The 11,380-nt window shown below is 35.7% G+C and overlaps 1 protein-coding gene across 1 annotated transcript; it reads left to right on the top strand.

The window, feature by feature from the left end:
* Window positions 1-10,013: 10,013 nt before the first annotated feature.
* Window positions 10,014-11,074, top strand: LOC133800201 (uncharacterized). Its single transcript, XM_062238153.1, has 3 exons — window positions 10,014-10,344; window positions 10,456-10,593; window positions 10,635-11,074. The coding sequence occupies exons 1-3, from the start codon at window positions 10,014-10,016 to the stop codon at window positions 11,072-11,074; spliced, it is 909 nt and encodes a 302-aa protein (XP_062094137.1).
* The last annotated feature ends 306 nt before the right edge of the window (window positions 11,075-11,380 follow it).

Below are 11,380 nucleotides of genomic sequence, written 5' to 3'. Positions count from 1 at the left end.
CCTATAGACAAAAGTCCGAGCATAGAGATAAAGGAGGTTAGGGTACTTACGAATCCGTTTGGATGAATAGTATCAAGACGGAGCTATGCCATCTGTCCAGAAGAAGGCCTTCTTAAAGTCAGGAGGATGGTTGGGAAGATCCTCAAACATCTTTTTCTCCTTGGGGTAGCTCGAAAGATAATAGAAGCAGTCTCCTCCCCGAGCTCGGGAGGGATTGCTTTTCAAACAGAAAAGATACAGGATCTCCTCTGGCGGCGGTCCTTCCCACTTCAGCTCGTGGTATATCGACCTCAGGGCAGACAGATGCCTGTAAGAATTAGTGTTGAGCTGGAATGGAGCCAACCCAACGAAGTCTGTGAAGTCCTTGAAAAAAGACTTCAAAGGCAGTATTGCTCATGCCTTCATGTGTTCCTGACTCCAAGCCGCGTATCTTAGCTTGTTGTCAGGATTTCCATCTCCTGGAGCACGGCAGCTTCGCTCGTTGGAGGTAGGGGCTCGACACCTTAGCGAGCCTGATAATCTTATACCATGAAAGGCCAGAATATCATTTATCTGACCTAGCGAGGTAACCGAGATCCAATAATGCTCGGCCTCGAAAATTTCCCTCCTCGGCTGCAAGGTGGAGCTCCCCCATCAGTGAGAATCGAAGATCTCCCTGGTTGTACGCGACTGTCACTTTTAGCCTAGGATCAAGGGGGATCGGTCTAGGCCCTGAGTCAGATTCCGGATAAAGAGCCTCTCGAAGGATTTTCCTCTTCTTCTCTATGACCTCGACGATTAGACGACGATAATGAGCTCAGGTTTCTTCTTGTTCGCGAGCTAGCTCGTGTTCACGAATCAGGCGCTGGTTCCGGGCAAACAACGACTCCGGGCTCGGAGTTTTTGGCGAATGCGGGATAGCAAGCAACGACCCCCACCGTCTTTCCAGATTCTGTGATATCTAGCAAGAAAGAAAAAATGGTGAGGGCCATGCATCCAAGGAATCAAGAATAACAATCTTGGTAGGTCAAGCTCGAAAATGCTTGGATACGAGACGAGCTCAATCCTGGAGACCCGATTAAGCGTCACGACGTGTATTCCATGAAAAAGGGAGGGAAGTGGGTCTAATTTTTTAGAATCCCGAAATATCAGGAAAAAAAGGTGGCAGATATTTAAAAATGGTATTTTTGGGTATCGTGCATTCTTTAAAATCAAGATTTTGTACCCGATATCTTGGTGAACAAGATATGTCCTCCAAAATTTGAAAACCCAGAAAAAAAAGACCATATTTGGGTCTTCCTACATTTGAACTGGATTCAAAACCAGTAATGGGGAACCTAAACTAACATCTATCGGTCAAATTATCCTAGTATATCAAACTAAAGAATAAACCAGCACATTCCCAAAAATGCAAAAGCAACAAAGGCAGAAACTGGCGTAAAGAAAAAGAAGATATACATACAAGTTAAGATCAGATACTTACACACTGAAAATGGTGGTTGCAGAGAAACGAATGACTGAAGAAGCAGGTATGATCTCACAGTCTCGAACAAGCTGGTGGTCCTTTGCTTCTTTGGCTGGGAAAACATGCAAAAGCAAAAACTTTCTGGGCTGGTCTCTGGTTTTTTCTCTCCTCTTTTTTCTCTGATAAACATAAAAGTAAGAGGAAGAAGATAACTCGAGCCTTATATATATAGACTATCAGAAGTGGTAAAAAGGGATTAATCCAAGCCATTGGCCAGGATCCTTATCAAATCCGACGGCCAGGGATAAATGACAAGATGGTACCGAAAAGGTGGCAGGCGAACGATCGTGGGCATATTTCCAAGGTACTCGAGTACCTTGAATGAGCAATACACATACGCGAGTATGTGTGACGGTGCAGTTCCCGAGGAAATTAGTTCAAAAGTTTCCTTCTCATAGGATTCGAACAAATACTTTTGAGGGGGCAAAATGTTACACCCAGATTTTGAGCCTTGACAATTGTGATCTCGAAAGCTGGATTCGTCAGGTGTGAGCTCACAATATCTAGAATACGTGCTCACAATCTAGGCGCTGAATATTCATAGTCAGTGGCAACCTCGAAGATGGGTGACCTCGAAGTCCTTGTAAGCTCGAAAGACAGGCATCGGAAGGCGTCCATTTTCGGGTGACCTCGGATCAAGAGGTCTAAGCCGGACACGAGTGTGAGCTCGAAACAATGTGGTCTTGGAGAAAATAATATAACTCGAAAGTTACTCAGAGACCTAGACCGGCATGATGCTGATGATGCTGATTGCTGATTTTGAACAACTTAGTGAGTCACTTGAAGAGACGCAGTCTACATTTATTGTTGTAACTTCCCTACAATAAAGGGATATTTATCAGTCAGTTATACGCCCCCTGGTCTTCAGGGGACATTTCCTTGTATATAGGAGTTACAGACTTTAAAGCCATTAAATCTATTAATATACAGGATAACTTCCCTGAACGTGTGGGATAGTATTCTGAGACTTCCTCTATAAATAGAGAAGTCGTGTACCTTTGTAAAGGACCGAAATTTTGTGATCTTGAGAGAAACTCTGGAGAATTCATTCTTGAAGAATTTCTAGAAATTTCCTAAGTTCTAATAACAAAGACTCGTGGACTAGGCAGAGTTAACTGCTGAACCACGTAAAAAACTCTCATTTTTTTATTGTGTTTTTTCTGGCCATAATTCTTTACTGTTTACGTGCTCTACAGTTTAAGTTGACGAAAAACGGCGTCAACAATTCTCAACAAAATTGGAGAGCTAGGGGTATTTGTCCTTAAATTTAATATTTTTTTAACAAATATTGTATGATATTAAATTTTAATTTACCTTTGTCAAAAATATATATATAATTCTATAAATCTGGTTGGTTTTGAAGCTTTATATCACTAGAATTTACTATTCAGCATACAACCATAAATCATATTTATATAGCAAGTAAATTAATGGATTTATATATAACTAATAAGTAAGAATTTTTTTTTCAACTTTTCCTTCAAAACTGTACAAACCAGATCCTCATCTGTTCAAAGCAAACCCAAAAGAAAAGGGTAAATGTGAGTATCAGGTTTAACAAAAAAATAAAAATAAAAAATTGTGATAAATCTCAATTACTGGGCTTGGAGGTCTCACTCTCAGCATAGCCTCTGAGCAGGTGACTCCTTCCAACTCTTGATCACAATTTCATCATAAGGAGTTCCCAACATTTATGGACAAGAGCAATTAACGCTTTGATCTTATGCTCATATATCTAACAAATATATGTGCCACTATATGCATCTAAGCCCAATTGCAAAAATACCACATATAGTGCAAGCAGACATGTTGTAATTGGATGAGCCAATCATGTTACTATATGAGCAATTCTATGAATTTATGCAAAAATACCACAATTTATTTCATTTGCAAAAATATCATAATTAATTATCTAGAATTTATTCGAATTAATTAAATTTTACAAAAAATAAGTCAATTTAAATGAAATTTATCAACAATTAACAATAGTTAATTTAAATTTCATTTATCAACAATCAACTTGGTTTAGGTTAATTTGATGAAAAAAATATCAATTTAATGTAAGTAGGATTTATCAATAATTAACCAAAGTTAATTTAAATCTCATTTATTAAAAAAAATATTTTATTAATTGGTTGAAAAAAATGATATTTTTCAAAATTTTAAAATTTTAAAATCAATATCTTAATTATTTTTCAAAAAATATCTTGTGTTGTTACAACAATAAGCTAATATTTTAACTATTTGAAAAAATAAAATATTAATAGTTATAACAACCCTAAAATATCTTTAAACAGTTAAACAAATTCAAATATCCATGAAAATATCTAACTAACAAATTTCAAATTTCAAATAATTTAAATATTAAAAACTATAGAATAAACAGATATTTATATTTTCAAATAAAGATTTAATAAAAATATCAAGTATTTAAAAGAAAATATCTTAAATATTTGATATCTTAATTCTAATATTTTAATATATTAAAATATTTAAAATTAAGTTGTTAGTCTATTTTTAAATTTGAATTTGAATCTTTGTAGAAAATATCTAATTATTTAAATCTCAACCAACAAAAATAACTTATTTAAAAAAATGTAAATACAAAAAGAAATCTTATATTTTTGGCTTTGATTAGAAAAAATTAATTTTCACAATTTTATTTTGTTAAAAAAAAATTAAAAAAAAAATCGGATGAATATCGTTCACCGTGCGCTGATGGCAGGGGTGCGTGTGCGTGAGGCCTTCTGGCTGCCGAGGTGTGCGCGTGGGTGGCTAGGTTGGCTGCCTAGTGTGCGCGCGTGCGTGCGCGATGTGTGCTCATGTGGGCAGCCAGGCCAAAAAATTTCCGATTTTTTTGTGTGCAATTTTTCAAACCAATAAAATAACCTAAAAAATGCTAATAATCACATAAAATCAATATGCTTCATAAAAACATGAAAAACCATCCAATTATTCAAATACATCAAATAATTCAATTTTTAACATGTTCATGCATGAAAATAAAGATTACCAAAGGATCTGAGGCCAGTTGTTGGGAAAACTTATACAGGATCCTTATTTATTTTCATGTAGATCTAATATTAATCAAATTAATATGAGATAACCTAGAACATGTTTCTAAAATTGAATTCAAAGAGAAATAACGATAAGAATACTTACATTATACGCAGTGGAATAATAGTCCTTCCTACAGTTTCTCTAACCATTGTATCCTTTCGGTCGCAGAGTATTACCAAGAACTGAACCGTTCTTCAATTTTCTTCACAACCTTCCAAAGTATCCTTAGAATCACCTAGACTAGGTGGGCAATTCTCAACACATGAGATAGATACAGAGAGAAATAAGGCTTAGAAAAATGACTTATGTTTAGAGAGAATCTAAAACCTATCAAAAACTTGTGTTTAAAAAATCAAAACTTATCAAACTTGTGTTTTCGACTCTCTCTTAACATTCCTTTTATAGACTCAATTAGGTCATTTATTTAATTAAAAAAATCAATAAAATAATAGCCAATAATCAGCCCTAGGTCGAAATTATCATGGGCTGTAGGCTGGTGAAATTTCCCATTTGATTATAAGCCTGTTGGTCTTAAAATCAAGGCCTGTATTATTTTCTATTGATTTAATTAATTAAATAGTTATTTAAATCCTTTATCAAATTAATTATTTATAATTTGAACATTGATTTAAACTTATTTATTAATTTAGATACAAATTTATCTTAATTAATAAATCTTCCCTGATTTCTCTTTTCTTCTCTAACTTGTTTAACTCTGTGAAATTATCCAAAATTGACCTTGTCAACTTTGATAATTCTAATTGATAATTAAATCAATTAATTGAGACTATCTAGATAATTTTATCCAAGGTACAGTGGGGACCATGGGCCTATGAAATCAAGCTCCAATAAGTTATCATAAATCTAACATATAAATTTACTAACTTATTAATTCCCCATGACTCCACTAAAGACTCGGAATTGCACTCTTGAATTCATAGAACGCTCTATAACAAATATAGACACGCTATTAATTATCCATTGTTACAACCATAATTGTCACTCAATCCTCTATAGATGGTCTACAATGAGATGAGACTAAAATACCGTTTTACCTCTCATTGTATTTTATCCTTAAAACACTTAGTTCCTTGTAAATGATATTTCAGTAAACTAATATTAATTACTGAAATGAGATCTCTATCATTTAATACCTTGAACCAAACTAAAAGGAAACCATCGTTTCACTTCTTCATCAGAAGCTATAGATGTTCATATCTATGATTAACACTTCCACTCAATTATACTACCAAGTTCCCAAGATGTAAGTATGGGCTAGTCTGTAGGGTAAGCTGGTAACGAACAAGTCAAAGAACTCAAATAATACAATCAGCTAGAATACTAACCACTCAGAATTGAGATTGAATTGACCTATGGTCAACTATATGATATGCTAGAATAGATAATAACGGTATATTTACTTATCCTATAAACTGTCAATATTAGTCATGTTTGATATAACAAATACATCCGATCTTATCTACTTTGTTAATGTTCTGGAAAGAACATAACACTACAATGTGTAAGTAGATCATACCGTAGATTGGCAAGTTAGTGTAAATCCTGTGCACTGACTAATCTTAGGACTAAATTATTTTGAACATATAATCATATTTATATTCTATTGTGATTACGTCATTATAAATACGATTAGCTATATGCTCGGGATTTAATAGAAGTTTATATCAAACAAATAATCATAAAAATAAAACAAGTGAGCAAAGTGATTGACCAAGTCAAAAAATGATTTCTATTCTTTTTTTGATAATAAATGAGATTACAAAGAAATTGAGTTTTAATTAGGGCATAAAATCCCAACATGTACTCGATAGACCACAACAAGTTGACCTCGATAGGCCTCGACATATCTCGATAGAAATCTATTTTTTGCTGTTTTATGTTATATTTTAAATTTTTGACCCTTTTTTTTTGTTTTTGTTTTTGTTTTTGTTTTTGTTTTATACAGATTCGACTGTTTCCATTTTTTTTGCATTTAATCGTGTTTTGGAACTAGAAAATAGGGATTAGATTTTCAGGGATGCTGAAAATCAAGTTCTGCCTTTGGAGAAGGGTGTGACGTATGAGCAATTGCTTGACATTCTGTACGATGAGCTTGAAGTGGATAAATGTGTGCATGACTTGAAGTTTGAGGTCCTGTACACATGCCTCTCACAATATGTCAAACTTACCGTTATAAAAAATTATAGGCATGTGCATGCATTCATTGGGTTAGCATCGAAATCTGTAGAGAAGCTAATTCCTCTATGTGTGACATTGGTTAAGAAGGGAGGTATAAGAAATGCATTGGCCTCTCCCAACATTAATAAAGAAGTTCAATTTGAAGAGAACATTTCTCCCCCATGTCATGGTTTCAAAGGAACTCAAAGTGAGGTTGGGACATTTGTTCCCAAGACAAATCTAGACATTATAGTCCATGATGATATCCCTGTTAGAGATCCGCCATATTTTCATGACACAGCAGAGTACGATCCCTATGGCTACGATTCTTATGTCAACGCCAATCCTGTTGCTGATACAACAGATGTTTGTGGGCCAAATATGAGGGCAGATTTTCCAACACAGAGTTCAAATGTTATGGTAGTTGAGGAGCACATAATAGAAGATCGGCAAACACTTGGGACCAGCAGTAGTCGTCCAGGTCGAAATAGAACCAATGATAGTTTTAGATGGAGTTCTCCATTGGACTTAGGTGAAGATCGTAGAACATGGAGTGCTCCCATGTTAACCAAATAGGATATAGAGGCCTCACATCAACATCATTCCTCAACCGGAAAAGCTTCAAGAGAATTGCACCTTGGCAAGTTCTTTTAGAAGAAGGTTGAATTGAAAACCAAAGCATCCATATTTGCGATGAATAATTTTGAGTTTATGGTGAAGAAATTTGGGACTGATGTGTGGTACATTACCTGAAAGGATCCTGATTGTGGTTGGAGATTGAGGGGTAAGAAAAAAATGCGATCTGAAATGGTTGAGATTACTGTATACAATGAAGTGCACACTTGCTCACAAGAAATTTGAGATAAGGGCATCACCGTGGGTTGTTGGCCACCTAATCAAGAGGAAATTCGCTACCGATGGTACTCGGTCCATGGAAAACAACATAAGGGAAGACATGAAGCACCATTTTGGGGTCGAAATGAGCTATAAGAATGCATGGAGTTGCAGAGGAATTGATTATCATCGCTCTTCCGCATTTTCAGCACATCGTCGTGTTAGGAACGAGTTTCCTAATACGCAGCTGAATGGTAGTGGGTTGGCCCAGTGTACAACAAAATTTTTGTAACATATTTAAACTACCTTTAAATATGCGGATCCATTAATATACATACATTAAACATTAGCAAGAAAAGAACAGAAAACATACCTCTTGATGCCTATCAAGTTTCCTTACTATCTTTTCGTAATTTGAACGAACTTCCTATCCAAGTTGCTCCCAGGTACTCACACCAAGATCTTCCACAACGTTCTCTACACCTCAAGAAGTGTGTGGGCACTTAGAGAATAAAGGATAGTTAATTTCTAATTCTACTTGTTGTACTCAACACATGAGATCAAGAGAATAGGCCTGGGATTGGTTCTTTATCCTTTTTCAGGGAGAGATAGAAAAGTATCATTCTATTCTTTTAGAGCAAATAATAGAGTGTACTCTTATTTTCTGATAAGTCTAACTTAAATAGACAATATTTAAATTTAAAAAATATATATGTAACCAATTTACAATTTATCTTTTAATTAATTAATTATCTCATTAATGAAAATATCCAAAAAACTAACTTTTGAATTTTTCATTAATTAATTAATTAATTAAATAAAATTGAAAAATCTATCTTTGAAAAATGTGTAGTACACGCCACACACAGTCCATGGACTGTGTGTGTCGTGTATCACCCTATATTTTAAAGATATTTGATTTTTTCATAATTATTTAATTATTTATTCAAACAACCTTATCAGATAAAAATCCAACAACCTGATAATTAATTCAAATTTGAATTAATTGTCTTTTTTAACTAATTACAAATATACTTAATTGTTTGAATAAATATCAACCTTTTAAATTCAAATCTAATTTGAACTTATCAGATTATTATCTCCCACTCAAATAAAAATATTTAATTAATTCTACTAATTAATTAAAACCAATTTAAATTAATTAGGCGTGTTCACAGCCTTCTCTCTCTCTCCATGGCAAGAAGAAGAAAGTATGTGCAGAAGCTGGCCAAAGTGAATGTTTCGAAGCTCCCTTCATCCAATGATCAGATTGCTAAGGAAGAGGCCATTGAGACGGTGGTTGTTGCGTCTGAAGAGAAGAGGTCTGAACCAGTGCTTCCTGGCCCTGGTGCGAAGGTTCCTGTTGAAAATGCTGAGATTTCTAACCTGATGTCTTGAGCTGGTGAAGTTGAAGCGCAGTCTTTCCAAGACTCGGCAAAAGAAAATTGGGCTCGGTTTAAGGAAACTCTCCCATCTTTTGGTTGTATGAAGCTACATTATCAGGACTCGATTCAGCGAGATGGAAAATTGGTGGCTCAATTGGATATGGATGAGGTCGAAGCGAAGCCTTCTTTATGGAAATCAGCTCTGATTTGTGTGGTAATTGGTGCTAACCCTCCCCTAGCTGTTTTTGAAGGGTTCATCAGGAGAATTTGGGGTAAACTTGGAATTGACCATGTGGCCCGAATGAATTTTGGTTTCACAATGGTTAAATTTCGAGATGAGGCTACTAGAGATATGGTGCTTGAATCAGGAGTGATTCATTTTGACAAGAAACCTATAATGCTTCGGCCATGGACTTCTGATGTTGAGTCTTTAAGGTCAGTAAAATCTGTGCCTGTTTGGATTCGATTACCTAGTCTTGGTTTGCAATACTGGGGTGTGAACTGTCTGAGTGCTCTTGTTAGTACAATTGGTACTCCTATTATGATTGATAAGGTCACAAAAGCTAGATCTATGATCAAGTTTGCTAGAGTCCTAGTTGATATGGAAATTGCTGAACACCTCCCTATGCATATTAACTATCTAAATGAGAGAGGTCAGGTTATGGAACAACCTATTGATTATGAGTGGTTACCTACCAAATGTAATGGTTGTAAGAAGCTGGGTCACACTGCTACCTCTTGTAAGCATACCCCTGATGTTGTTAGGAGGACGACAGAGACACTGAACCAGACCAGTACAGATGAAACTACAGCAAGTGGCATTGCTAATGCTGGCCCGGATATCAATACCCACACTCAACAGGAACCACAAGAAGTCTCACATCTTGCTACTGATTCAAATGTTCCAATTGGATCCAAATGGGTCACTCCAAGGAAACCTGGGATGATAAAATCCACTGATCTGCCATATCCTGAGTTGTAGAGGAACTCCTTCAGCTTTTTGTAAGGAAAACAGAATCACACGACTGAACTGAATTTACCAACTGACTTGAATGGATTGCTGCAACATGCTGAGTTGGAACGTTAGGGGGATTAATAAAAAGAATAAGCAGTGGGCAGTATTGGATGTCTGCATGATGAATAAAATTGGTATTGGGGCATTGCTTGAAACAAAAATCAAAGGGGATAGAATAAAGGATGTAATGAATTCAAATTTTACTAGTTGGAAGTTCTATAGCAGTTCTGTTTTGGAGAGTCGAATTTTGCTAATATGGAAAGCTCATTTGGTGATGATTGATATCCTTAAGGAGAGTGATCAACTTTTACACAGTAGAGTTTGTTTGCTTGGCAGGAACCTTGATTATTGTCTCTCTATTGTCTATGGTTCTAATCATTTGGAGACTAGGAAATTATTATGGTTTGATTTATCTAGTGTTTGAAGGCCTGTTAAGCCTTGGATTATTTTGGGAGACTTCAATGATGTTTTTAATGTAGATGATAGACTTGGTGGAAGACCTATTTCTGTGAAGGAAATGGAGGATGCTCGTCAGTGGCTAGCTTTAGGGGAGGCTGTTGAAATGAAGACCTTGGGGCCAGCTTACACTTGGTCTAATAAACAAGATGGGGGAGCTCGTATTTGATTGCTGCTTATGCTCAATGGGATGTGGTTTCAGATCACTATTTTCTTCTTATCAAACAGGTGGACTTTAGAAGGTCGGGAGTGAAGCCTTTTCAGTTTTCTAATATGTGGGCTTCTCATGCTAAGTTCAGGGAGACTGTTCTTACTATCCCTTTAGAGGGCCAAGGGTTAGTTAAACTTGTTGGGAAACTCACAAGACTTAAACATGTTTTGAAGAAATTTAATTGGAAGTCTATGGGAGATGTTGTTTATAACTATGAGGAAAGTAAAACCAAATTTCAGCAGGCCCAAGCTGCTCTTTACTCAGATCCTTTAAATACCTCCTTACTGTCTAAAGAAAGAGAAGCTCAGTTGGATTACAGTAGGCATGAGAAGATTTATGCTAGTTTTATTCGCCAAAAAAGTAAGATCACTTGGCTCCATTTTGGTGATGAAAATTCCTCATTTTTTCATGCTAGCTTGAAACAGAGATAGGTTACTAATCGCATTGTTTCTTATATTGATGCTGATGGTCACTTTGTGGATGATTATGAGAAGGTTATTAATTACTTTTTTTCAGCATTTTAAGAATCATTTGGGCTGTGCTAGCAGGTCTTCTGGTCATATTGATCCCAGTTGTATTGATCACGGTCTGGTTCTGAGCTTTGACGATCATATTACTTTAATAAAGTCGTTTACCATCCAAGACGTTCGTTCAACATTGTTTGGTATTCACTCAGTCAAAAGTCCTGGCCCGGATGGTTATGGGGCGGATTTTTTCAAAGCTCTATGGAAGGATAT

The sequence above is a fragment of the Humulus lupulus genome, chromosome 9 (genome assembly GCF_963169125.1).
Source record: "Humulus lupulus chromosome 9, drHumLupu1.1, whole genome shotgun sequence".
Classification (NCBI taxonomy): domain Eukaryota; kingdom Viridiplantae; phylum Streptophyta; class Magnoliopsida; order Rosales; family Cannabaceae; genus Humulus; species Humulus lupulus.
Note: the sequence above shows the minus strand (reverse complement) of the source record. Positions and strands in the feature narration are given on the sequence as shown.